A 27,130-nucleotide genomic window follows, 5' to 3' on the forward strand; every position below is an offset into this window, starting at 1 on the left:
AGACCAAATATTTGGTCATGCACACTGACCTTGCCCATTATTAATTTACCAAGGAGTAGATCATTACCACATCTAAATTGTTTATTTAAAGTTATATTTTTTTAGGTCAGGGACAAAATTGCTTCATGTATAGTAAAAGTGGAAAATTATTCAAGCTCAATGCTGTTAAGAGAAAGAGAAAAATATATTAATTCAAGTGTGGGGATAGGCAATTTAGGATCCACAGTGTAACATGATAACTACCATGAGTTTTTCTTAAAAGACATGGTCAAATGACGGTTCTCAAATCTCACGTATCTTGCTTTTGACTTTCCGACTAAGATAACAAGATAATCCGGCTATAACATGTAGCCCGATCTTTCGACATGTTTGCTCGAACTCTTTAACCTAATATAATACTCCTTCCATTCTTAAAAAAATAGAAACAAATCTCTACTACCGTAAATACTAAGAAAATTATTGTCGTCTCCTCAAAATAATTGTTATCATATTCTCATTTGGATCACTCTAATAAATATAAATTCATGCGATCAATAGAATCATAGATATTGAGAATAAATGATTTAGAAAAATAAACTAAAAAGAGGAGTATGTGCTAGTTAATTGTATATATGCATATATGTCGTGTGATAAGAAACATAAAAAAAATGGTCGCACACAAAGGAAGTAAGATCCTGTTTAGATGGGACTAAAACTTTTAAGTCCCTATCACATCGGATGTTTGGACACTAATTATAAATATTAAATGTAGACTATTAATAAAACCCATCCATAATCTTTGACTAATTTGCGAGACGAATCTATTGAGCCTAATTAATCCATGATTAGCCTATGTGATGCTACAGTAAACATTCTCTAATTATGGATTAATTAGGCTTAAAAAATTTGTCTCGCGAATTAGCTTTCATTTATGTAATTAGTTTTGTAAGTAGTCTATATTTAATACTTTAAATTAGTGTCTAAATACAGGGACTAAAGTTAAGTCCCTGATCCAAACACCACCTTACTAAGGGTATGTTCAGACCTACTACTCATGGTTCTCATTTACTGCTCCCTTATTCGTTGTATGCATGCTTTTTAAATTGCTACACGGCATGTTTTAAAAAATTATATAGAAAAGTTGCTATAAAAATTATGTTAATCGATTCAAGTTTTTATAGCTAATAGTTAATTAATCATATGCAACAAAAGAACACATGCTAAGTGAGCTGAACAACCACCTTAACATCTTAACCAGAAAAAAAAAACACTAATAAGATGACTTAACTAAAATCAATGAACTAGAAGAAAGTCGATCTATCTGATGCTTAAAGAAACACATAAAACGCAAGTCAAAAAACACTATTTTTGCAATTAATTTCTCTGCACACTCAAAACAGGGAGACACGTCAAATAAAGCGGCATGTCTGAAACCGCGGCAACCGCAAGGCGATTCCAAAAAAATAAAATAAAATAAAATAAAAAAACTACTCCGAGTAAAGAACAAAGAAAACGCGGCAAGGTTGGACTAGGTATAACCGAGTAGTACAGGGACCGTATCGCAAAAAGGCCCCGCCACATTGGACGACTGAGAGATAAATGAGAGGAGAGGAGAGGAAGGCGAGAGGAAGAAGAAAAAAAAAAATCCCCGACGCAAGAGGAGACGAGACGAAGCCATCCGATCCCCACCCTTCCCCCCCTCCCCCTCCCCCCTCTTCAGCGCTGGAGGCGGCGGCGGCGGCGTCCCCTGGATCCCTCGGCGGCGGCGGTGGCGCACGGTTATGCCGAGAGGCACCCAGGTCTGTCTCGCTCGCTCGCTCGCTCGTCGTCCCACTTTCCGATTCAATTTTGGGCTGATTTGGTGGTGGTGAATCGAATCGAATCGACGCGTGGCTTGGCTGTGCCATGGTTGGGGTGTCTGATGAGTTTGATTTGGGGATCGCGCGGTGGTTGCTGCGGGCGCCGGGGGAGGTGGGGGTGGGGGTGGGGATCGGGTGATTGATTCGGAATTTCGGATCGGTGCGGGGGTTTGTTGGGGGTGGATGAATTGTTTTGGTTCGAATTTCGAGGGAGTTTAGCAGGGTTGATTTGGGGGATTGGCGCATCATGATTTCTACGGGATTTGGTGGAGGAGTTGTTGGTTCCGATGTGTGTGAGCTAGGGTTCATCAGTCACGGATATTCCTCACGTCTATTCATGAATCGCAGTTCCTGAGCATCCATCATGCCGATTTATGCTAGGTTGCACATGTTATGCGTCTGATGTTTAATTTACTGGCAACTGATTATAAACTTACTCTAGTTCTCAATACTTTTTTCATGTCTAGTCTCATCACTTGGCATCATGTTGGTACCAGTAATATGTATGCTGTAGCAAGATCACTGTCTTAATTGTGCAGGAAGCGAGAATTCAATCAATTCGTTGCAATCAATAGATATGGTGTAGTATCAATTTATCACTGTTGAGGTCCTATGTTAATTTTGGTAACGTTGTTTCACGGCACATGCATCCATAGACTCAAATCGCATAGTGTTTCTGGGACGAAAGTAAATTAGTGCATCTCGGGTGCTCTGTGCTTTGATGCTTGTAGGTAACATGAATTGGCACATGCATGTGACGTCTAATTTCATGGGTGCTTTGGTGCTCCTTGGTAGCATGAATCGATAAATGCCCTCTTCTCACTTTGACTATGTTTTTCCCTGTTACTTCACTGACACATGTTTTCAACCATTGCTTTGCTGCTTATTTATATTCATTTTGCATGCCTTTGCAGGTTCCAACACCGTGCACTGCCAGGGCTCTAGCATTCTCAGTAAGGATATGGAGTACACCCTCTACACCACAAGTTCCTCTGTATTGCACATTTCGCTGCTCGAGGAAGTTCTTGGCTGGAGGTTTTCTCTTTACGGAGACTTCCTCGTTATCTCTTTTGTCAACTGCACCTGAAGATCGCACCTCATTCAGCAGCCGTCTTGCCTGGTCCCATGCTATTGCACATTAGAGTCGACTATTGATTACAGTGCAGCTGTAGCACATTTCTTCGAGCATGGTGCATCTCATCCTCTTGCATCCTTCCGGTAGTTTTTGTTGTGGCACTGATCAGCCAGCAAAAGTTACCATCGGAACTTCTTTGGACAATCGGATCTGACATTAGATCTTCATTGTCAGGCTTAATCTCTAGGTATGCTTTTATTTGAGAAGCTAATTGCCTGATATTTAAATGGCATGTGTTCCTGTTCTCATGAATTTCTTGCTCTCAGCAGGTTCTGGTTTTCTTTGCTTCCGTTTGCTCTCTTCTCCCCTACACTGCTTGCTTTTTGTTTGATCATCCCAAGATTCGGTGCATACTACGCAGTTCTTTGTCAGGCTTTGTGTTTGATGGCGTAACAAACCGGTATGCTTGAAATTTCTACATGACATGCATTGTTCATGATTCGGTTACATGTAATTATTATGTTACTCAGCCTATTTGTATTTTTTATTTCTTCCAAATCTTCTGATCTATTTGTTGCTCTTTCAGAGTGAAGGTGTTCAAGTTTTTTTGTCAGAGTATGGGTATTGCTTATAGAGTTTTTCCAGAAGCGTTGAGTGGCTTTGCTGATCTACCCTTCAAAGGCATTTCAGCAATACACATATGAGTCTTGTTCACAACAGGGCTCTTCTAGAATAAGACCAGCTTTACTCTTCAGCTAGTAAAAATGGAGAGGTAAATAACACCCCTTCTCTCTCAGATGTTGTGTGTGTGTGTATATGTGTGTAAGCGCTCTCTCAGATGTTCAAGAGCTTGTACCTGCTGAGTGCTAACTTCTTTCCTGCATCATGCTTCAGGTATAAGATTATTAAGGAAGTTGGTGACGGAACATTTGGGAGTGTTTGGCGCGCGATCAACAAAGAGAGTGGTGAAGTGGTATGCCACTCTACTTGCCCCAATATTTGTAATTTTGTTTATGTTATGACTTATTATTTTTTTCAGTAGCTAAGCAGTTTGGCTGCTTGTTTATTGGTACACTGGAGTTTAGTATGCTAGGTGATTATTTTATATTGTACTTAGTAGTAATTAAATCTGAATTAAACTGGAGCTAACTCTTACCGTCATGATCTATCTTATGAAAAGAAGTGACAGTGACTTGATCTGCCTTATCAATGGCATAATTTTTTGACACATTATTAACATATCTGGCCTTGACAGGTTGCAATCAAGAAAATGAAGAAAAAATATTATTCATGGGAGGAGTGCATCAATCTCCGTGAAGTGAAGGTGCTTTATTATGCAACATGTAATCAAGTTTGATCATGATATCTATTATACTTCATTAATATATATTTTTTTTGTGTGCGCATCCCAGTCTTTGCGAAGGATGAACCATCCGAACATTGTGAAACTCAAGGAAGTCATAAGGGAGAATGATATGTTATTCTTTGTTTTTGAATACATGGTTTGTATTTCTTAATTAGACGCTTTTGATTTGGCATTTGTGACCTCTGAAGTGATTGAAGTTTTTTCTGTTTACGTGGTGATTTTAGGAATGCAATCTCTACCAGCTGATGAAGAGCAGGGGGAAGCCCTTTTCAGAGACTGAAGTCCGAAATTGGTGTTTTCAGATATTTCAAGCTTTGAGTCACATGCATCAGCGTGGATATTTTCACCGCGACCTTAAGCCTGGTATGGCTGGTGGGCTGTTATTTTTAAACCTGGCATGCTTTCTAATGCTTGAGACTGGGAGTTGTTTATGATGTTCTGTTGTGCAATGCGGCATTAAGTGATAATGACATCAAAACATGTCTATTTAATTAGTGCTGTATAGATGGGGAACAATGCATTTAGCTGTTGACACTGCCTGAAACGTTTTGATTTGTTGCAACAACCAATTCTGCATTGATGATGCTTCTTGTTTGATATGTGTTTCAACAAGCAATTTTGCATTGATGCTGATCTGTTTCATCAATCAATTTTGCATCTATGATGCTTGAAGCTGTCTTATATTTCAGTTCTTGTGCCCCCTTTATGCAGTGTGATATATGCATTTGTTAAGCAAGCATTTGAAGCACAGACCTAGAAAAATGCAAACATAAAGTTGTTGCCCTAAATAATTACTAGTACTTAAGTTACCTGTCCAGAGGAGCAAAAGAGCTAGAAGAAGCAATGTGGCATCAACCTTTGCTAACTTATCTGCAATATGTTCAGTTGGGATTGACCATGATTATTGTTGTTAGAATTTACCAACTATCTTATTGGTCCTGTAACTTTATGATATTTCAGAAAATTTGCTAGTTACAAAGGAGCTCATCAAGATAGCAGATTTTGGACTTGCTCGTGAGATTTCTTCTGAACCACCATACACAGAATATGTGTCAACTCGCTGGTGCGCCATGGAATTCTTATACTTGTTAAACTATATACACAACAACAGAATTTAGATAGGAGTATTAAATATCCACTTGTTCACTATCAACATAGGTACCGTGCCCCTGAAGTTCTGCTCCAAGCTTCTGTTTACAACTCAGCAGTTGGTGAGTGAAGAATATTTGTGCCTTTATGAGATAACTATTTGCTCTCAATTACAATATGTTTATTTGCTTATCCCCCCGTTCCAGATATGTGGGCGATGGGTGCCATCATCGCGGAGCTTTTTTCACTGCGACCTCTTTTCCCTGGTTCAAAGTATGCACAGTATTTTCTTAATCACATCCAGTTATCTTGTTTCTTTGGTTTAAATGTGCGAAATAGTTCGAACCTCAAAGTTCAATCTTAATTATGACTTGAGGGCTAATATTAAGCTTACTGTTATAGATGAAATAATCACCATTGACACATTACATCTACTCTAGTAACTATGTGTAATGCGAAATCTTATGACTGCTGTGGCATGGCACTATGTGTTTCCATAGCCTTCCCTTGGAGAAATGGCATTTATAACTCTCTCATTTTCTGTCCATCAGTGAAGCAGACGAGATTTACAAAATCTGTAGCATTCTTGGTACTCCGAATCAGCGTACCTGGGCTGAAGGACTGCAGCTTGCGGCATCTATTCGTTTTCAGTTTCCCCAGGTAGAATCTTTTGGTGACATTATTTTTACTCCAGAGTATGGCACAAGAGTAATTGGTGCTTAACTGCTACACCAAATTCTTGCAGTCTGGAAGCATACATCTTTCGGAAGTGGTTCCCTCAGCAAGTGAAGATGCGATCAGCCTTATTTCGGTAAACAATTAATGGCTCCAGTATTTCCTTTGGTGCGTAAAGATGACCTTGCCCGAAATTAATGGTAAATTACAAGTTACTATCTGCAACAGTGGCTCTGCTCATGGGACCCACAAAGAAGGCCAACAGCGGTGGAGGTTTTGCAGCATCCCTTCTTTCAGGTTATTTTTCTGGTTATTACTTTCCATAGTACATGATGAACTTATTCATGAGTTTGCGGTAGTTGTATATTTGTTATTTTGAAATATCATAATTGTTTTTTTTTACAGCCATGCTTCTACATCCCCCCTTCACTTCGATTCAGATCAACAAACGGATATGCAGCAACACCACCATCAGGTTTGTCATTATCCTGGCGATGTAGAAACTCATTTTTTTCATTATTAGAACATTGTTATTGAAGCAATTTGAATAATTGATCTACAGTTGGGGCTAAAGGAGCTGTGGATCAGAAGAATGCTAGGAGATATTCCGTGGGGCCTTTATCTAATGGGAGACCAGCCGTTAATTACTCATACTTGAGCGCTAACACCCCGGCAAGAGCAGGTATACCCATTTAAGATGGTTTGTCATGCTCATTTCATAGGGGAGGATTTGTGGCTGTTGCACTTGGAATTATAACAAACTATAATTACCTCCTCGTAGCTGGTGTGCAAAGGAAGCTGGAGTTGGATCACCAGGTGAATATGAATTCTTGTCAGGCTCCAGAGGGTAACCATAAACTGACAAAGGCAGAGGCAATGAATCAGCCTTGGTCCAGACCACCACCAGCAGCAGCAGCAGTAAGGAGCAATGGTGAGTGTTGTTTTAAACAAACTATGGGGGTGTTTAGATCTAGGGGTGTAAAATTTTGGTGTGTCACATCAAGTATTATATAGGGTGTCGCATGGGGTGTTCGGGCACTAATAAAAAAACTAATTACAGAATCCGTCAGTAAACCGCGAGACGAAATTTATCCTAATTAGTCCGTCATTAGCAAATGTTTACTGTAGCACTACATCGTCAAATCATGGAGCAATTAGGCTCAAAAGATTCGTCTCGCAAATTAGTCGCAATCTGTGTAATTAGTTATTTTTTAGCCTATATTTAATACTTCATGCAGGTGTTCAAACGTTCAATGTGACATGGTGTAAAATTTTTGTGGGGGAACTAAACAGGGCCTATAGTTGAAATGATTTTTGTCTCTTTTTTTTTGTTGATATCATGCATGCATCTATTTAACTTCACTTCTCGCATCCCTTATGTAGGAAATTACTTCACTAAAGACCAGGGCCCTCGTGCGCCTGACATTGCTGAGAAGCTGTCTCAGCTGACAGTGGGCTCCAACAGGGTGCCAAGCTTGGCTTCGGACAAGTTTGTGGATATGAAGGCAAGAACCCATGGGAATACCATGAAGCGGCCTTTGCCTCCTGTGGGAACCAGGACATGGCACGCCCCGGCCGACCCCTTCCGGCGCCCATACGAGATGCCAGGCGACAGGGCTTTCCTTCCCAGGAAGCTCGTTAGCTGAAGACGACGATGAAACGGAAGCTGCCGCCACACTCCTCTTTGCTACCCTTTCACCATTCCTCCTACTATCCTGAAAAATAAGAAGCCAACAGAGCCGATCTCCCTTGAAGAGTTTTTAGTGCTGTTTCCTAGTAGTGTCGTATTGGTTGTGAATCTCATACCCCAATAAAAATGGAGATGTGCCAGCCTGCTGGTACTCCTAACTTGCCTTGCATTGGCATCCATCCATGACAGCACCTCGAGGATGCAGCTGATCCTCGGGGGCATGCACGCATGGCCGGGCGCGTCTGCATGGAAACCTTGTGTTTCGAGTCGGAACTGTGTGTTATTTGCTCCCTAGTGACGTGACGCTTGTTGAGTCGTTTCTGCTCTGCGTTGGCTGGCCCCTGCCTGTGACATCGCAGCTACTACAGTACTACTACTACTATGTCAAATATTGTTATAGGACTATTACCACTACGTGGTGCGGCTATGCTTGTCCAGTTGTTTATGCACCATGCAGGCATGCATGAGTGCATGACCAGCGCGTCTGCAGCAATCAAATAATAATAATAAATATATACTATTGCTATTATTACTGTATCTTATAAAATGTGCTGTTGCTGTTGCTATAAAATGTTGTGGAGAGCTGTGAACATGTCTGTCGTGAGTGACGATGATATTTTTTGCGAGTACCAAAGCGTAGTGCTGCTGCTGCTGCTGCTGCTTTGCAGTTTGCGCAGAGCCTCTCTCTGGGCATGTTGTGGTTCAGTGCTCTCTCTGGGCATCATGTACCATCCAGTCAAGTATTCATGTACAGTAGCAATAACAGTATATGTATACATGTGTTCATTTCCATGTTTGACCGCGCCGGAGTGTGTTTGTGCACTGAGGCTTTTTTCTGTACTGAAACGACATCCCCATCCATCCCTGCGTCTGCCTGCCAAAGGAGATGGAGACGGAGACCTCACGTTCATCAGGTTCAGGCCGTGCTCCCTCCTGCCAAAGGCTCAGCTATCTTTTTCTTTTTTTTCTCTCTCGTTTTCCCTTACCTTCTTGTATCCTTTTGGCATTTGCATTTGCATTGCAGTTGCCGCATCATCCCTCCCAGATATCGGCTCAAAAGGCTGCAGTTAACATCTCAGCGGCATTCTCCTTTTGGAGTTCACGTGCACATATCTTTCTTTCATCGTCTTCTTTTCAAAGCAAAAGGAATAACGAATACCACAACGTCACGCCTGGTTTTGATTCTACAAACTTGAATTATTAAGAAAAATGGAACCTTCTTTTCTTCTTTTTTCCCACCAAAAGCAAAATACATAGCACAAGAGCTTTAAGGAGGACGTTGGCACATGCCAGATTATCGGCTTTGGTTTCCGCAATTCGGAACAAGTAGATAGATACATGATACATCATAGATCATCTACTACAAACATTACAGACAGCCAGTAACTTCCAGCAGCCGGCAGGTCGTGGGTTGCAGGTACAAAACATCGTGGAATCTTAAAACATGATGATGGATAAGAGTTTTCTGTCTCTTCTACTAGAAAAAAAAAAGTAGGGTTCTCTTAACTAGTTCATAGCACGATACAATTGAACAAAGAACCAGGGGAGGCGCAATCACTGATCCAACTCACTAGCAGCGGTAAAATGCGGGGTAGAGGTCCACCCCGCTGCCACAAGCAGCAAAGTTCTCAATCACCTGCATCATCAAAGAAAATGGAATGAATTGTGTGAGAGAAATGGTGGTGAAGGGATGCTCAAGGTAGACGCAGACTGATAGGGGACCCACATCTGGGCATCGGGATGGAGATCGAGAGCTGGGTTGTCGAGAAGGAGGTCTGGTTGGACCTCTCCTCATCCATCTCCGACCACGAGTCTCGCCTCCCAGGCCACTCATCGAAGAAAGGCCTCAGCGGCTGGTTCTCGTGCTTCACATTTCCTAGCATCCCCCCCGCTCCACCACCAAAAGAGCGGCGCTCCTGCTCTTGGGACAGCGAGGCGATGGTGACCTGGCCAAGTTCCTGTGAAGGTTCAAGGTGGGAGTAGGAGTAGGCACCTGGTAGGAGGCCAGAGTCCCTTGGCTTTGACATCGGGTATGGGGGTACACTGGAAGGCAGTGAATGCCATGAGCTATCTGTTGGAGAATCAATGGTGAAGCCCCTGGTGTTTCCTGATGCTCCTGAGAAGAAGCTCAGTTCACCCACATCAGCTTTAGCTCCAAGAGAGTACCTGCATAGCCATTGATACATGAAAATTAGGACCAGACACCAGACTCAGACACAGTACATGTAGATTTGCGCAGCATCAAATGGAATATAATGGGATGATTACAGGTTCACAGTAGCTAAGGGATTTCTACAACTCAAGGGGAGGACATAAAAGCAGCTGCATAGGAAAAATGCTACCAAAACGATAATAAGACAACCTACTATAGTTAAAAAAGGAAAAAGAACGAAAAATAGTCGAAGGAGCAAAATAAGCTTTGTCAGTCATCTAGCAAGATGCAAATGCAAAATGACACGAAACTAGAACATATGCCATGCATGCAGCACAAGCATAAGGATGGTGTCGAAGGTACAATATTTTTATTTTGTGATTGCTAGCAGAGGAGGAAATACTAAACTAAGGTATGGCACACAAAAAAGATGACACAAGCAAAATTTTCCAGAATAAAAAAGATGGTACCAAGATTTTAGAGGGCATGGACCAAAAACACCCCAGAACATGACAACTGTTAACACTATTTCTCAAAACATAATCAGGAGTTAGGGCAATAAAGGTCAAAATCAGCTAGGGCTTAGGTGATCTGGAAAAGCGTACAATATTACTGCAAAAAGCAACAGTATAATAGGGCTAAGGCACAAGCAACAGACATATGCTTATGACATTGTGCCCACAGAGGTTTGTAGCATCAAGGATGGATGGAATGCAATACACAGATTTAACTAACATAATCCAGGTACAAAATTTTTAGTTGGGGTTATGGTCACATGTAAATTGGCAGTATCACTCATCTGACTAACTCATTGAATAAGCTCTGATCGACAAATTCTTAGGCAGCCTCACACACTTATAATTACTGGAATGAGGGTAGGTTCACTACTTGAGCAATAAGCATCAACAACATTAGAGCTCAAATACTATTTTGAGTGTCTCAACCCTTTTAAGAAAGCTACCAGATCAGCTCTATTCCAGCATAATATGCAATCAATCTAGGCAAGCTTAATTCAAATAAGCATTCAACACAGAGTCAATGAGATTAGAGGGGATACTTGCTGCCGTACGACGGTGTGTCGACATGGAACTGCGACGAGCCAGCACCACCAAGGGACAGACCGTGGGTTTTAGCACCCACAGTGAGTGACGGGAGAGGCGCATCGGTGTCGTGAGTCGCGGTCGTGACATTGGACAGCTGGGGCTGCGACTGGGGCGCAGGGGCAGCGGTCTTGGATTCCACAGGCTTTCTTGAACGGTTGCGGCCACGGTGCATGTGGCGCTCGCAGTACTTGGAGTCGGGGTGCGCCTCCTTGGAGCACCGCCACTTCTTGCCGTCGGTGCGGCGGCACCGCCACGGCTCAGGGTCAAGCTTCTTGCCATAGTAGGCATAATAGCTCACTGCAGTGACATGAGCACAGGCACATTGAATCCATATCAGCATTCATCATTGTTCATATTAAAACTAGATCAAAATGCACCACTTCAACATTTCATCAACCCAATGCAAAGTTGGTAATGGTAATAACTACTATATGCTTAATTTGCTTAGGATATAAGAGTGAGCAAAGAATCAATCGAACAGCTTAAACGGACATACTATAAGCAAAGATCCGTGTACGTTCATCTATCAATAAATCGTGAGAGCAATAGCAAATCAATCCCAATGAGCAGGGCAGCAAAGAGATCCTGTCCTGAAAGAAGAAACAAAAAAAAGAAAAAGTCCCAAGAAAGCACACGCACACACATATATAAATTTTTCTCAGATTTGAATACCCAAGCATGAAGCAAACAAGAGATGGACCATTTGTGGAAAAAAGATGGAGAGAGAGCTTACGAGAGGGGTGGTGGTGGTGGTGGTAGAAGGGCGCGGCGGCGGGGTTGGCGAAGGAGTAGGTGGCGGCGGCGGAGGAGTGGGGGCGGATTGGGAGGAGGAGATCGCCCGGGACGGGGACACCGGCGACGAGGTACTTGTAAATGAGCGCCTGCTGCTCCAGCTCCGCCCACTGCGCCGCCGTGAAGACCGCCGCCCCGCGCTGCGGCTGGTACCCTCCTATCCCCGGCGCCGCCGCCGAGGGCGACGAGCTCAGCATCGGTCGAACCAGGCAGGCAAGCGAGCAGGCAAGCAGGAAGAAGAAGGGAGGTCGCCGGCGGCGAGGTCGGGAGGGGGAGGGGGAGGGGAGGAGGAGGTCACGTGGGGGTTGGAGGGTTCTTGGTGGCGGCCATTAATGGAGGAGGGGGAGGAGTCGGTGGGAAAGCTGCTGCTGCTGCTGCTGCAGCGTGTGAGTGTGAGAGGGAGAGGAGAGGGGGATCTGCTTCTTTCTTCCTCCTAGAGTATCTATACCTATTTAGGTCTTGTTTAGCTTTCTAAATTTTTAATTAGATATTATAATTTTAATTATTTTTTAAACGGGTAGTTACATAATCCTAGAAAATACTCCATCCCTCTTAAAGACATTTTAACGGGATATGACACATTCTAGTACTACGAATCTGGACAAGCTCGTAGTCCTAGGATATGTCAAATCCCACCAAAATCCCTTATATTATGGGACAGAGGGAGTAAACTACTAAAATAGAAGCTAAAAGTTACTCACTCCGTTACAAAATAATTTAATCTAGGATGTCCATAATCGTTGGACACATCTAGGTTATGTTATTTTAGGACGGAGTAGAAATTGATATGACCAATTCTTTTTATTATTATAAGTTGTGTCTTACCATCTTTGGCCTTGTTTAGATCTCCTGGTAAAATTTTTCACCCTGTTACATTGAATGTTTAGACACATGCATGGAGTATTAAATATAAACGAAAAAATAACTAATTACACAGATTGCGTGTAAATTGCGAGATGAATCTTTTAAGCCTAATTGCTCTATGATTTGACAATATGGTGCTACAGTAAACATTTGCTAATGACGGATTAACTAGGCTTAATAAATTCGTCTCGCAATTTGCAGGCAAATTCTGTAATTTATTTTGTTATTAGTCTACGTTTAATACTTCAAATATGTGTCCGTATATCGGATGTGACACGCCAAAACTTTACACCCCTTATCTAAACCCAGTCTTAATCTCTTCAAGCAAAACCTACATCTATATGGATGTTAAGTTAGTATTAACTTGATTCTAACAAGAAATTATTATTATTCCATCAGTCCCATAAAAAACATAGTGCGGCATCAGTACTACGAATATATACAGCTCGAAACGTGATACATCCTAATACTATGAATTTAGATATCTCTTGTCCAAATTAATAGTACCGTATCACATCTCGTATTATATTTATTTTTTATTGAACAGAAGGAGTAAATAATAGTTCACTAATACTACTGTTAGTATAATAATATGGTTGCTGGGTTGGGTTGCCCCACATTGGCCGGCTGCCTGTCTTTACTTGTAAGCTGTACCCTCCCTTTGGTTCAGTTGCCTTGCCTGCCTCCTCATGCCCAGCCCAGCCCTTGCAGGGGCAATCTCGAGTTTTCCCCTTCCTGAAATGAACTGCACTCATCCTTATCTAGGGCTGTTAGGACAGCGGTGACTAGTGAGTGGATCTTGTTGCTTACTCCTACGTTGAGTTACTCCCTCCGTCAATTTTTTTTTTAAATTTTTAGAGTTTCAATTTTATTCCACAGAAAACTAACTTATATCATTCTACCTGTTTTCAGCACGTAAATGATAAGTTTTATCTCTTCAATACCCTTTACATGTCTACTACTCTTACTACTTTTTTCTAGTGATTAAGGGTATTTTAATCATTCTCACTCTTCACCAATTCCACATTGGGATGCTAGGATTGGATTTTTTTTCTAGATGGAGGGAGTGCGTCCCAAAAATCCATCTTAAAATAAACAAATGTATACTGTAAAGAGAAATTTTTTTTAAAAAAAATAAATAAATCTAATATAAAAATAACACTGATACTATAAATCTAGATAAATAAGTCTAGTTTTATTTATTTTGAAACAAGATGGGTACAAGTTAATCCATGCTTATAGCTCATGTGAAGTATGGTAGGAGACGAGTACTACTAGGGAACTCTTTTAGAATGTATGATATATTTTCGATTCTTGGTGGAAAAAACAAGCTCATGAAAATCATATAAAGTTTTATGCCGCATTGAACCTTTATAGCCACTTTAATCAAAGGATTTAGAATCCTATATGAATTTTTTCTATGTGACAATTTAATTTAAAGAATTGAAGTTTTCCAAATCTATTGAAATTCCTATGGAATGCCTCATCGCATATAGATTTTGAGAAAACTTAACAAGAGCTCCAACCTCTTAGAAATTTTCGTTAGTCTACCTCTTTCATCCGATTTCTATGTTTTTTCTACGGTACAATCAAATGGTCCCCCGTGTGTATTTCTCTTTGTTTGATGCTTACATTTCTATCAGAATCATGTGTTTCTTATTCCACCCTTTTTACAATCCTGCAATTCAAATGGGCATTTAAAATGAAGCACTACAATTATACTCTTTCCGTCCCAGAAAAAAGTCAACCTTGTAATAGGGTGCGATACATCCTTACATACTCTATCCAGATTCGTTTTTTTTTTCTGACAGAGAGGGTACTCCCTCCGTCCCAAAAAAGAACTTAATCTAGAAAGGGATGTGACCTCTCCTGTCTAAATTCATTGTCCTAGTAGGGGTCATATCCCTTTCTAGGCCGAGTTTTTTTTTTTAACAGAGGGAGTACGTAGTACTCCGTATTATAGTATTATATGTTCAGGCAGTGGTGCTTCCGATGTACTATATTCCCAACTCGGCGTCTAGGATTCATCGTATCAAGCACAAACTTATACTATCAAATATTATGGCTAATATGCATCATTGCACCATCAAAACGGTGTGCAACGAGAAGCCTAAACACCAGTCAATTATAGTCATGTCAATAAAATTCTGATGATTCATGTATTAAGATTGTCTAGATTTACCACATTTTGTTTACTAAGCTTATCAAAGGTGAGACCACCACCCAACCAAAACCCTAACCACATTTTAGCTAACAAAGTATCGGCCTCATTTTTTTTTCTTATGATTATACTTATCAGCTAAAATTTAAATTTTCAATCTTAAATTTAGAGCTGATTTTGGATTTTTCTTTTCATCGAAGTTTATTTTTCAGCCTTTGCTTGCATTGCTAAGAACACGTATATAAAAATTTTATTCACAATTTATTTTTCGTTTGTAAATATATCGCCAAACGATGGGGACGTAAAGCCTTACCACTCTTTTTAGAGTCGATTGTGCTGTATATTTGTCGACATATAGTATATATTAAATGTACATATAGTATAATTGTAGTGTAATTATACTATATATATTAAAAATTTATCAAATGTACATATAGTATAATTGTAGTGTAATTACATTGTAATTTGCATGAAACTATAATGTAATTTGTATTTAATTTTCACATAATTTTAAACTGTTAGGTTTACTTTAAAATGTAGGAATACTATAGGAATACATATGCAAACCTATGGATTGAAAAACATAGGATTTTTTCCTATGTTGTTGAGCAAGCCAACCAAAGAAATGTAAACATTAGGTTGGAGTGGATTATTTTTTCCTATGCTTTTCCTTCAAAAATGGAGGAATGGAAAACTTTCCTGTAGTTTTCCTATGGTGCATTCATATGAAACGAATGATAGTTTAAAACCCATTCCTATTCCTATGCTTTTTCTTTGCAATTCGTTTGAAACGAATAGGCCCTAAGATTCATGCAAGTTAGGAAGAAAAAAAATCATAGCATGCAGACAGGCTAGGAGATTCGGTCTCACGGCCTCCGCTTCATGAAAATAGTGTGTTATCACGGATTGTTTTAAAAAAGATACATACAAATTATATTTTAGCTACATGCAAGTTGCAATGTAATTACACTGATTATATTATATTTACATATACAAATTTATAGAAGAAAATTTAACGACAAATTATAAGCATTCCCAAGTTGCGTGACGATTGCAACAAAAGCACGTAAATTAAGTTCTAAAATTCAAAATTGGCTGCAACTTATAAACCTAAGCTGAAACAAGCAAGGCTTGAACGCTCGATCCTCCGCTTCATGAAAATAGTGTATTATCATGGATTTTTTTTTTAAAAGAAGATACATACAAATTATATTGTAGCTACATGCAAGTTGCAATATAATTACACTGATTATATTATATTTACATATATCAAATTTGTAGAAGAAAATTTAACGACAAATGATAGCTATTCCCAAGTTGCGTGACGATTGCGATAAAAGCACATAAATTAAGTTCTAAAATTCAAAATTGGCTGCAACTTATAAACCTGAGCTGAAACAAGCAAGGCTCGAATGCTCGATCATACAGTATATCAGATCAAAGATCCATTCCACTAATCAGTTGAAGTATACGGATAAGATCCACCAAGTACAAACTTCCAAAGCATGATGACCAAAAGGACGGGCCTCAAAACCATTCAAACCATTTCGTTCGTTCAAAAGATAAAGAAACACCATTCAAATCCCAAGCCCTTGCTTTGACCTGACATGTACGGATGTACCCAAAGGCATTTGCTTCGAGCTAGTAGTACTGCACGTCTACAAGCTGGAAAGATTTTGTACAGATCCTAATAAATCTTATTAGCCCCCTAAATCAAACCTCATACTACTCCTAACCTAAGCTAATCTAATCTACTCCTATCACCACTCTCCAGCTCTGGAGAGAGCCAAAGGGACGGTACGGCAGAGGCAGAGCATTCAAGATGATGAATATGTACGACCAGTACTGATATTACTACTAGTACCCTACAACATTTGAATATTTCATGCCCCCCAAACTCGTCATCTTCCTCCCTGGTACAACTCTCTTTTCTCTCTATGTTTTATGCACTCCTACAGTATTGGCCCTGTTTAGATCCCGCAAAATTTTATACCCTGTCACATCAAATGTTTGGACACATGCATAGAGTATTAAATATAGACAAAAAAAATAAGTAACTACACAGATTGCGTGTAAATTGCGAGACGAATCTTTTAAGCCTAATCGCGCCATGATTTGACAATGTAGTGCTATATTAAACATTTGCTAATAATAGATTAATTAGGCTTAATAAATTCGTCTCGCGGTTTACAGGCAGATTCTGTAATTTATTTTGTTATTAAACTACGTTTAATACTTTAAATGTATATCCGTATATCCGATGTGATACGCAAAAACACAGCCTATGTTACTCCTACTAGTACCTTGAGGTAGGAATTCTGTAGGGTATGCCCCTAGTAGGGGTACCCATACCAGGGAGGTGAAACAAGCTATAGAAAAGAAAGAAAAAACCTAAGTTAGGTGCCCAATAGGAGAGACATAGCCTCCTGTCCAAGTTGCAGCAAACAGCTGAAGCAACCAGAGCCTATGGCCCTGTTTAGATCCACCCTAAAATTTTTCACCCTCTCACATCAAAAGTTTTAACACCTACATGAAGTATTAAATATAGGCTAAAAAATAACTAATTGCACGGATTGTGACTAATTTGCGAGCAAATTTTTTAAGCCTAACTACTCCATAATTTGATAATGTGGTGCTACAGTAAACATTTACTAATGATGGGTTAATTAGGCTTAATAAATTCGTCTCACGGTTTACTAATGGATTCTTTAATTAGTTTTTTTATTAGTGTGTAAACACCCCTTGCTACACCTTATATAATATCCGATGTGACCCACCAAAACTTTTTACACCCCTGATCTAAACACCCCCATAAATAGGGGCAAAGGGACACAGAGAGACACTAGGGGAGATTAAATTGATTACATGTAGGGCACAGAAAATCCTACATCACCAAAACACAGTACATGCTGCATGATTTGGGACCAACTGGTCAAAATGATGCAATGGGAGCAAGAAAACACCACGGCCTGCAGACCTGAGTTATGGAAGAGGTTGAGGGAGTGAGTGAATGATGGCCGACAGGGGATCCATCACCTCTTGATTCTTGGCTCCCACCTCAAAAGCCAAGCAAAACCTTCCAATTTAGCAGCAGCACAGACAAATACCAAAGTGACAGCACCCCCATGCATGCATGCCGACACCTGAAAAACAAAACTCCACAATTGTATTTTCAGTAAAATATTCAGATACAAGAATCAATGGCTAACAGACCTTCACATACCTATAAAATGTTTTCTACTATCAGATTGAAAGGAAAACAAAGTTAGCCAGGTACATTATAGCCAGTAAATAAGTAGACCGTGTGTGAGAAATCGTAATCGAGACCGAAAGTGGAGCTACTTTTTCTTCAAGAATTGGATGATAGTACAACTTTGTACAGAGCATACAAAACCAAACCTGGCTGCTCCAATACAAACAGGTAGGGCAAATTGTGTCAACACAACTCTTAAAAAAAAAGAGCCTCCTATGAATATGATATCTCTACACTTGCAGTGCTGCAAAAAAATGTGGAAGACTGAAGAGAGTTGCAGGCCCAGCAATTATGGATATGGGCTGAACCGTCTTTGAATTTTGAGATCAGTAAACTGTAAACATGCAACTGAACTGCAGCTGTTCCAGTACGCAGGCACTGCATAATCACTCAGCGAGTGTTGTTCACTTGGAAGCCATCCATCAACCATAAAGAATATATATATCTATGTCAGAAAAGGATCTTCTTTAAAATCAGGAGGACTATCATGATGAAGATAAGAATGACAAGGGTAGTAGCACACATGACCATGCCCCCTTTCTTCTGTGTCCTCTCAGCCTGCATAACAGAGACCAGATGAAGATGTTAGACTGAAAACTCCAGGAATTGAAGGTGCGCCTTATTTCTCTTCCTCTGCAGAAACGCTTTGATATATAAGGTAAAGGTGCTGCAGGTGGAAACACTGAGGACTTCTCCTCAACTTTTTATGATAATATCTAGCACACAGTAGCATATGCATGCACAAACACACACAGGCACGCAAAGGCACACAGCAGTACTTGCGGAGACCTGAAGATTTGACCTAGTATTACTACCTCTAGTAGTCACAAAAAAAAAGAAACTTTATGATCTGTACTATTTATTGGACACCATTTACATGCTATGAGATGCTTGACTGTCCACAGTCTGGGAGATGCAAAATCAAGCACTGAATTTTTATCACCAGATAACTGCTGAAGTTATATAGTATACCTTTTTAAAATTTCATTTAATGCCTAATCTACCCATACCATTTTCTTTCAATGGACAAAAAGATAGATCAGGTGGGAAGCAATTTTTTAGGGTTAACATTATAGTACAAGTTTTCTTAAACCACTGTGCTACTCCGTAATGGACACAAATCATAAAATATCATATAAGTTAACCTGGCAAATGAAACATGGCATAGAAGTTTTTCCATCTTAACTACAGAAATCTGCATAAAAATACTCTAAAGATAGAAAATGGGTTGGGGGATGAAACCTTTTGCAATTGTTTATAACCCTCTTCAACGGAAGCTGCAACATTCTGTATATTGTAGTCTATCCGGTCTATGATAGTTCCCTGTTGAGATGAAGTAATTATGAGTCTGGAGTTTGAACCAGTTAACAAAACCAATCATTGATAACTCGGTTATTTAGGGTTTTTCTTATACCTGATCTATCACAAGAACTGAAAGGTCCTTCATGATCTGTGCAAGCTCGTTAACTGATTCGACAACCTTCAAGTAGAATGCAGATAATATAAAATAAAGTTGTGCCCATGATTGATTTTTTTTAATTCAAATAAGAGAGTATGTATATAGCATTGTGCATATAAGCAAATAACAAACAAAGAACTCACCTGCTCGATTTCTCTTTCTCTTTCTCTGGTGAATGCTTCGCTTTTCTTAAGTTTTGACATCTGAACCTCCGTGAAACCCTGAAATTAAAATCATGGAATAAACTACATCATCGATCAATTACTTAATTTAAAGGGTATGCTGGAACTTTAATCCTCCTCTTTGATACCAGCAAATCTATTCCCATACATTGATTTCAAATCCAACAAAAAAACATACACAAACATCATACTCCCGAGAACACTAAAAGGGGATATATACATAATGAAGCATATAATTTGTTAATGTTTTCTTTGAGCATCTCACTTAAGACTCTTTTTCACACTAAACCAGTTTAAAAGCAGCTGCCTGGATACCATCTAAGTATGTGCATGAACTATACTAAGAATTCATGGATGCAAGGCCATGGTGTATGGATGCTTGGATTATTGTGGTGTTCATGACAATGCAAAGCTACTCAAACTTCTTTGATTTTATTCATGAACATAACCTATGTTACTAAATTCATGATATGATTAAAAAAAAGGGCAGTAATGCCTGTATGTTTCTTGCCTGCCATCTGATAACGCAGAAGAGAAAAATTTAGGTAAGTGGATGCAGGTGGAGCACGGGACTATAGCACTTTTACTTAGAAAGCCTTGTATTTTTTTATGATTATAACTTCTGCATCGGGAGCCAGTTGAAATGATGTACCTAAATTCACTTGGTTTAAAACGCAATTGAAAGAACCCGGCCTTTCTTGATCAGTACAGCAATTACAAAGTGAAAGGGCTGGGAAGCTTGGAAATGCAAGATCTTCACTACCCAGTACTGCCATAACAATAGCTTTGCCTCAAAACTCCATCCCACAAGTGTGCGTTACTTTCTTATTATGTTTATTCAAGCATTACAGATTCACAGGCCAAAAATCTGACTTTCTGGACTTGATATTAAGATCCACAATGTCATCATGTGGTCAAAAGGTAGGAGCAAAATGAAATGCTATAAACATCCAACAGCTACATCCTATAATGCAATCCCGTCAAATTAAAATGCCTAGAATAGAAGTATAACAGAATAAGAATTCCAACTATGTAACTAGATTGTGCTCATTCTTGAGCTAGATTCCTAACTCACACCTGCAAATTGATCCAAGCAAGCCAAATACATACTATCAGATTTATGTTGCCTTATTCTAAGCCACTGTAACCACCCAAACCTAGACATGGCCTTCATTGCACATAATGTGTGCCGCTATTCATTTTGCGTTTTTCTCTTCACAAATTTTGTGTATACTTGTGGGTCTGAACTCTGAAGTGAAGCAAGTCGGGCAAACCCTTGATTCTGATTTTCAAGTCAGTTACTAGCAGATAGGGAGGAGCAATACACAACAAACAATAAAAATAATGATTAGAATTGAGTGTGTTACTAGTTACTATAAGCCAAGCTTTCAGGATAACAATATTGTAAAATCAAGTCTGCAGGACTAAGGACTAAAGATAAAGACAAAGTAATAGCATACCACATCCTCAAATTCATCATCTCCAAGTTCAAATGTCGACTTAGAACCATTCATGTTCATTTCCAAATCAACTCCATCTTGCCCCTGTAAACATGATTCATTAATCAAGCATCTCAATTAGATCGATTTAAGTAGCAAAAGTATCTGGACTTTGAGCAGATTGACGTACGAACCTCTTTCTGTTGGCGTAGCTGCTTTAAATAAGTTGACTGTTTTTTACGGAACTCCATCGAAAGGCTTTGCAGGTCTGTAGCGAGTGAACGCTGCATATAACAATCAAAGGGCATTTCATCCATAAAAACAAAAATCCCTTATGAGTAGAACTCCTGTAGCTGTTTAATAAGTAAAGATAGGAGCCCATCATCACCTGGACATTCCTTCGGACATTTGAATCCTCTGAAGAATCTTTCATGGATAGCTTCTGAAGTCTCTTCTCCGACCTCTTCAGTAAGTCTGTTACCTCATGTGTAAGAATCTCAATTGCTCGCTGGTCATCTCTACCATCACCAAAGGATGGCATCAAGGCTTTGGCATGTGCCTTAGCCAGCTCTGCCATCTTCGTTCTTGCCCGCTGCATGTTGGCAGATATCTCTTCGGAAACATCAACCCATGCCGGGGGCAGCCCGACCGTCACAGCACTTCTACTGCACCACATACACCACATGTGAGTGCCAAGTAAGGTTCCCAAACCAATTGGTGGACTGCTACCACACCTCGATGTTTATACTCACAACAGTTTTCAACTTCTCTACTTGAACTAACAAAACCAATTATAAATATCTCGCAGTAGATGACGCCTAAACAGGCTAGCTAAGGGAATGAGTTCAGCGATCTGCAATTCTACTGCTTCGTTTGAATCACAGGCCAATTGGATCACCATCGATTTTACGGGACATCGCTATTCACTCGCACGGAAACCGATCTAAGTCTAGCAATTGTGATTCCCATGTCGCAATTCCGCATCTCGCGCCCCCCTCGCATCACGATTAACTAGCGAACTGATCTAAAGGTGGGGTTCAGATTAGACGGCACAGGGTGGTGGAAGGGGGGTTGTTACCTGGAGGCGGCGGAGGGGTCGTCGGTGCTGAGGGGGGCGTAGGGGCGGTTGGAGCGCAGCAGCGAGGCCATCTCGATCACCGGCCCCCCGCCTCCTCCTCCTCCTCCTCCTCCTCCTCCGGACGATGACGACGACGGAGCCCCCGCCGGCGCGCGGACGTGGCGCAGCGCGTCGCGGTACTTGCGGTACAGAGGCGTCCGGTTCCGCGTCGCCATGGCGCGGGAGAGCTCTGGCGGAGGCGGGCGCGGGCGCGGCGAGATCTCGACGGCGAGGGGGAGGAGGAATCGGGGAGAGAGAAGGGAGAGAGAGAGAGAGTTGGTGCGAGAGACGAGACGAGACAACGTGGGAGTTGGGACTTCACCACCAAGGCATTAAACGGGCCCATTTGGGCTCCGAATTCTGGCCCGGAAGGCCCATTACACGGACAGAACGGCCCGTATTTTTTTCGCAGTATAAGCACCGGGACCACCTATACATTTGTCGACAAATTTTCTCCTAAAAATTTGACAGATGTAATTATAGTACAATCGTAGTGTAATTACACTGTAACTTGCACGTAACTACAGCGTAACTTGTATATAAGTTTCATGTAAGATTTGTTTTGGTGAGGAAGAAAAATAAAATCACAACACACACATATGTGTAAGGATTTGTTCCCACAACCTCTATTTTACCAGAATAACATATTACGTAGAGATTTTTGCAAGTTACATATAAGTTACACTATAGTTGCAGTGTAATTACACTACGATTGTATTATAATTACATCTGTCAAATTTTTGGGAGAAAATTTATCGACAAATATATAGCAAAATCGATAAGCACCTTGTTTGAAGTTAACGGGAAATTTAACTATTTGCCACTCTTGTGACATGGCAATTAACGATTTGCCACACCCTGTCAATGACATGTGGGCCCTCATGTGTCTATAACATGTGGGCTTAGTGGCAAATCGTTAAGCACCACTCGTAAGAGTGGCAAATAGGTTAAAGCCCCGAAGTTAACGCCCCATCGTTTGGCTTATAAACGGTATATTTGCAAACGAAAAATAATTTGTAAATAATACATGCTTTTAGTGATCTAAAAGAAAAGGCTAAAAAATAAACTTTGATGAAAAAAACCCTAAATGTAAGATTGAAAATTCAAATTTTAGCTGATAAGCATAAGCATAACCTCTGATTTGTCTCCGTTTACTACGTACAAGTTCAGTCTGTGTAATTGATTGTTTGATGTATAAGCCATGGAAAGATAAAACCATGAACAGTTTATGGACAACTTGTATATCTTTGTTTTTAATGGTTTGAAAACTAATTCAGGGAAACAACCAATGTTGAAAAGAAGACCTTCAAAATCAAGTTTAAAATAAGTTTTTAAATTACTTTTCTGGTTATGGCTGATAAGACAGCAAGCAAACACGAAGAGTTCATTCAACAGCAGCAATCATACGTCATCTTATCTGCGGACAAGGCGACTGTTTGGTTGAATATTTTAACCAGCTCTTATGTTCAGTTTTTTGTTCTTCACAGGTTGAATTCGATATATACATTATTATTTGATCCCAGTTCCAGACTTGTCCTTGATTTGCCACTGAAGAACTGTGTAGCAAATTCGCATTCTGCGTCACCTGCTGACGATCTGGTGTCCCAAATTTGCCAAGATAGAGTTTCTGAACAAGCAGAGGAACATAATGTGCCTATCTATATCAGCATCTCAAAATCTATCAGGGTTGTGAATGGAAACCACAATTCGATATAGACATACAGTACATCTCACTCAAGTACAAAGTGTCAGCTAGCAACTACAAATGACACAAAAACAGAATGACAGAAATGCATGCCAGATCTCCTAGACACACTGAATTACTCTTAACCAATCTTTTTAATTTCCAAGTACAAGAAATACATTTGATGTGAATCGTTCTTAACCAGTCCTTTTTCAAGTACGTGTAATACATTTGGGTGACAATTAACACATGTTTACTCATCGCAGATCACCTAAGCAATTCTCAGCAAAGCATTTTTTTTTCTTGTGAACTAAACTTGAATTCTCCTGGATCTCAACAATGCAACATTTGCAAAATTCTCATGGCATTTTTTTTTCTTGTGAACTAAACTTGAATTCTCCTGGATCTCAACAAGCAACATTTGCAAAATTCTCATGGCAGATTCCTACAGTGGAGGCAGTGGAAGCTTAACAATGGCGAAGAAGAAGAAGGAGGTGTCGCGAGGGATGGCGGATCAGTACAAGCTAAAGCCGAGAGACTGGCTGATGAGGATGCCGAGCCCCATGGAGATGGCCACGAGCGAGGCAGCCCATGTCAGCTTCTCCGTGATCCTGGGAACCCTCTCCTTGAGCGCCTCCGTACACGAGCCGATCAGGACGGTGTAGCTGCCCATGGCGACCACGGTGCCGACGAGGAACATGCCAAGGAACGCCGCGCCGGCGACGCGCGACGGGAGGGCGAGCGCCGGCAGGACCATCATGAGCGCGTCGGGCTGCAGCCCGTGCACGATCCCGGTGGCGAACGTGGCGAAGGTGATCTTCTTCCTGGTGGCTGGTAGAGCATCGAGCGGGCCACGGTGCGCGCCGCCGCCGCCGCCGCCGTTCTCCAGCGCGACGCACGGCGTGGGCACCTCGGTGGCCTCCCTGATGCCGAGGGCGCCGATGACGAGCAGCGTGAGGCCGACGACGCGGGTCCCCCACGTTCGGATGACCTCGATGTGGAGGCGGTCCTTGAGGCTGAGGAACAGGAGGCCGAAGATGACCTGGCCGGCGTCGTGGCCGCAGCCCCAGAGCGCGCCCACGGCGGCGCTCTCCACCCGCGACCTTCCGATGGACAGCGGCGCCAGCGCGGCGAGGTGGTCCGGCCCGGAGAGCGTGTGCAGGCAGCCGGCCAGGAACCCCGTCCACGCGCTGCTGAGCAGCTCCGACTTGAAGATGCCACCTCCAGCCTTCGCCGCCGAGTGGAACGACGCCAACGCCGGCGGCGCCCACGCCGGCTGGATCAGCGTCAGTGCAATCGTCGCCAACAGAGTGGCAGCCGCAGCCGACGCCACCTGTCAAACCAAACGCGTGAGCTCAATAATCTCCGCTAACTCTTGGACTCCTCCGACCACAACAACATCACAAAACAGAAGCAATTCTTGGAAGAAGAAGAAGAAATTCACATCAGTAATCATCACACGAGACATGCAAGAACGAGTGAGGCGCGACACGGAAAACTGGCGGGCAACGAGGCGCTCACCTTCTGGAGGAAGCGGCGGCTGGCGGTGGCGGTGGCGGGAGGGACAGCCTCGCCGGCGGCCACATCGGCAGCAGGATTGGCCGCGAGGACCGGAGGCTGGTGGTGGTGGTGGTGCCTGGAGAGGAGGAGCGAGGCGAGAGGCGGCCTGGAGCCGTACCCGGAGGCCGCACCGCCGGCGCGGTGGTGGGGTGGCGCGGCGGCGAGGGAGGGCGGCGGGCGGGAGAAGGCGGCGCGGGGAGGCGGGCGCGGGAGGAGCGGCGAAGAGATAAGCCTCTCCATTGCCATCGCTGCTGCTGCGGCTTCGGGTGGTTCGTCTCGGGAGAAGAAGATTTTGCTGGGTCGGGAGGGCCAGCCTACGGCCGCGCGGAGGGGATCGCGTCCGTACGTTCTCCCACCTCCAGATCCGTGCTCGTATGACGTGGCTTGGGCCGAGCCCATGTTTCTTCGGCTGGGCTTCTTCCTTGTTTGGGCCTAAATCTGAGCACTTCGGCTGATGGGCCATTTGGATCATAAGTTCACAACAGTGTTAAATGTAATAATGGGCTAATGACACCTGGAACTGCAATTAAGTTGGCATGGAATATGCATCAGCAAACTGCTGCAAGATATTATTTGATGACAGGATGAGAAGAATATGCCTTGCTGAGACTAATTCTCTGGAATGTCATGCTGCTTTGTACTAGTAGGTGGGGTCTCCTTATCGTATCATTGTGTAATTGTTGCTTTTTTTTCTTAATTATGTTATGTTTAGTTCACTTCAAACTCCTAAAAATTCCGTCACATCAAATGTTTAGATATATATATGGAGCACTAAATGTGGACGAAAAAACAATTACACAGTTTACATGTAAATTGCGAGACGAATCTTTTGAGCCTAATTGCGCCATGATTTGATAATATAGTGCTACAGTAAACATTTGTTAATGATGGATTAATTAGGTTTAATAGATTCATTCTGTAGTTTGCAGGCAGAATCTATAATTTGTTTTATTATTAGTCTATATTTAATACTTTAAATGTGTGTTCGTATACTTAAAAAAATTTGAAAAGGAACTAAACACGAGCTAAATTGTTCTTTGCTGCTTGATTGATTGCTTCCTGGGTTGTCCTGTCCATCCACTAGCCAATTAATTACTTGCAGCATACACACGTAATTTAATTGATTTTAGGTGACCATTAACCAATTTAAACCGTTTGCGAGAACTACTCATCACACGAAAACGTAACGAAAGATTACCGATACTCCGAGAGGAAAGTTGCTCGGTTTTTTTCTTTCTTCATAGCCATTAACACGAGTTATGAGCAAACGGCAGATGCTGGTTAATTAGCTGTGACAGTTTTTTGATTGCCAGCCACGTTGTGGATGCGTGCATCTGCTGCTGGAGATTCGCTAGCTGCAGACCAGCAAGCACGTAGGACAGGAGCACTACTAGCATTCATCCGTCAGCTTTGCTGTCCATAATTACTCATTAATTTGGATACATCTTGATCTAATTATACCCTATATGTGACATGGAGTTATTCTCAAACACATGCTTTACAGAAAGATTGTGACATGGAGTTGTTCTTAAACATATGGTTAATTATACAAAAAGAATCTGCACTGCACATATTAATTTCCACACTTAAGAACTGGCTGAATAACACCTAGCTAGCCTCTGATAATCCTC

General features: G+C 41.5%; 4 protein-coding genes across 8 annotated transcripts; 1 reads left to right on the forward strand and 3 right to left on the reverse strand.

Annotated features, from left to right (window-relative positions):
• The first annotated feature begins 1,610 nt into the window (after nucleotides 1–1,610).
• LOC127775801 (cyclin-dependent kinase F-4-like) lies at nucleotides 1,611–8,270 on the forward strand. 2 transcript variants are annotated; one of them, XM_052302101.1, is made up of 18 exons: nucleotides 1,611–1,778; nucleotides 2,753–3,160; nucleotides 3,240–3,373; nucleotides 3,500–3,685; nucleotides 3,808–3,886; nucleotides 4,169–4,237; nucleotides 4,326–4,415; nucleotides 4,504–4,642; nucleotides 5,240–5,342; nucleotides 5,438–5,490; nucleotides 5,575–5,641; nucleotides 5,920–6,028; nucleotides 6,114–6,179; nucleotides 6,272–6,340; nucleotides 6,449–6,518; nucleotides 6,606–6,725; nucleotides 6,825–6,974; nucleotides 7,427–8,270. In XM_052302101.1, exons 4-18 carry the CDS (start codon nucleotides 3,678–3,680, stop codon nucleotides 7,687–7,689), a joined length of 1,455 nt encoding a protein of 484 aa, XP_052158061.1. In that variant the 5' UTR covers nucleotides 1,611–1,778; nucleotides 2,753–3,160; nucleotides 3,240–3,373; nucleotides 3,500–3,677; the 3' UTR covers nucleotides 7,690–8,270. The 2 variants fall into 2 exon arrangements, with proteins under 2 accessions (XP_052158061.1, XP_052158060.1); XM_052302100.1 differs by having other exon boundaries at nucleotides 3,243–3,373.
• A 641-nt stretch (nucleotides 8,271–8,911) lies between these two features.
• Nucleotides 8,912–12,198, reverse strand: LOC127775802 (growth-regulating factor 5). Of its 4 annotated transcripts, XR_008018037.1 has the most exons (5): nucleotides 11,722–12,198; nucleotides 10,943–11,285; nucleotides 9,727–9,899; nucleotides 9,460–9,649; nucleotides 8,914–9,369 (listed from the first exon to the last, which is right to left on the reverse strand). XR_008018037.1 is itself a non-coding variant. In XM_052302104.1 (4 exons), the coding sequence occupies exons 1-4, from the start codon at nucleotides 11,975–11,977 to the stop codon at nucleotides 9,362–9,364; spliced, it is 1,035 nt and encodes a 344-aa protein (XP_052158064.1). In that variant the 5' UTR covers nucleotides 11,978–12,198; the 3' UTR covers nucleotides 8,912–9,361. The 4 variants fall into 4 exon arrangements, 3 of the variants coding, with proteins under 3 accessions (XP_052158064.1, XP_052158063.1, XP_052158062.1); XM_052302104.1 differs by having other exon boundaries at nucleotides 8,912–9,369; nucleotides 9,460–9,899; nucleotides 10,955–11,285; XM_052302103.1 differs by having other exon boundaries at nucleotides 8,918–9,369; nucleotides 9,460–9,899; nucleotides 11,722–12,195.
• A 5,919-nt stretch (nucleotides 12,199–18,117) lies between these two features.
• LOC127777906 (syntaxin-43-like) lies at nucleotides 18,118–22,553 on the reverse strand. Its single transcript, XM_052304529.1, has 8 exons — nucleotides 22,217–22,553; nucleotides 21,527–21,803; nucleotides 21,333–21,422; nucleotides 21,160–21,243; nucleotides 19,661–19,738; nucleotides 19,473–19,538; nucleotides 19,301–19,381; nucleotides 18,118–18,616 (listed from the first exon to the last, which is right to left on the reverse strand). The coding sequence occupies exons 1-8, from the start codon at nucleotides 22,429–22,431 to the stop codon at nucleotides 18,509–18,511; spliced, it is 999 nt and encodes a 332-aa protein (XP_052160489.1). The 5' UTR covers nucleotides 22,432–22,553; the 3' UTR covers nucleotides 18,118–18,508.
• A 1,522-nt stretch (nucleotides 22,554–24,075) lies between these two features.
• On the reverse strand, nucleotides 24,076–25,786 carry LOC127775858 (chloroplast protein FOR GROWTH AND FERTILITY 2-like). The gene is made up of 2 exons (XM_052302169.1): nucleotides 25,461–25,786; nucleotides 24,076–25,272 (listed from the first exon to the last, which is right to left on the reverse strand). The coding sequence occupies exons 1-2, from the start codon at nucleotides 25,743–25,745 to the stop codon at nucleotides 24,454–24,456; spliced, it is 1,104 nt and encodes a 367-aa protein (XP_052158129.1). The 5' UTR covers nucleotides 25,746–25,786; the 3' UTR covers nucleotides 24,076–24,453.
• Between the last annotated feature and the right edge of the window lie 1,344 nt (nucleotides 25,787–27,130).

The sequence above is a fragment of the Oryza glaberrima genome, chromosome 6 (genome assembly GCF_000147395.1).
Source record: "Oryza glaberrima chromosome 6, OglaRS2, whole genome shotgun sequence".
Lineage (NCBI taxonomy): Eukaryota > Viridiplantae > Streptophyta > Magnoliopsida > Poales > Poaceae > Oryza > Oryza glaberrima.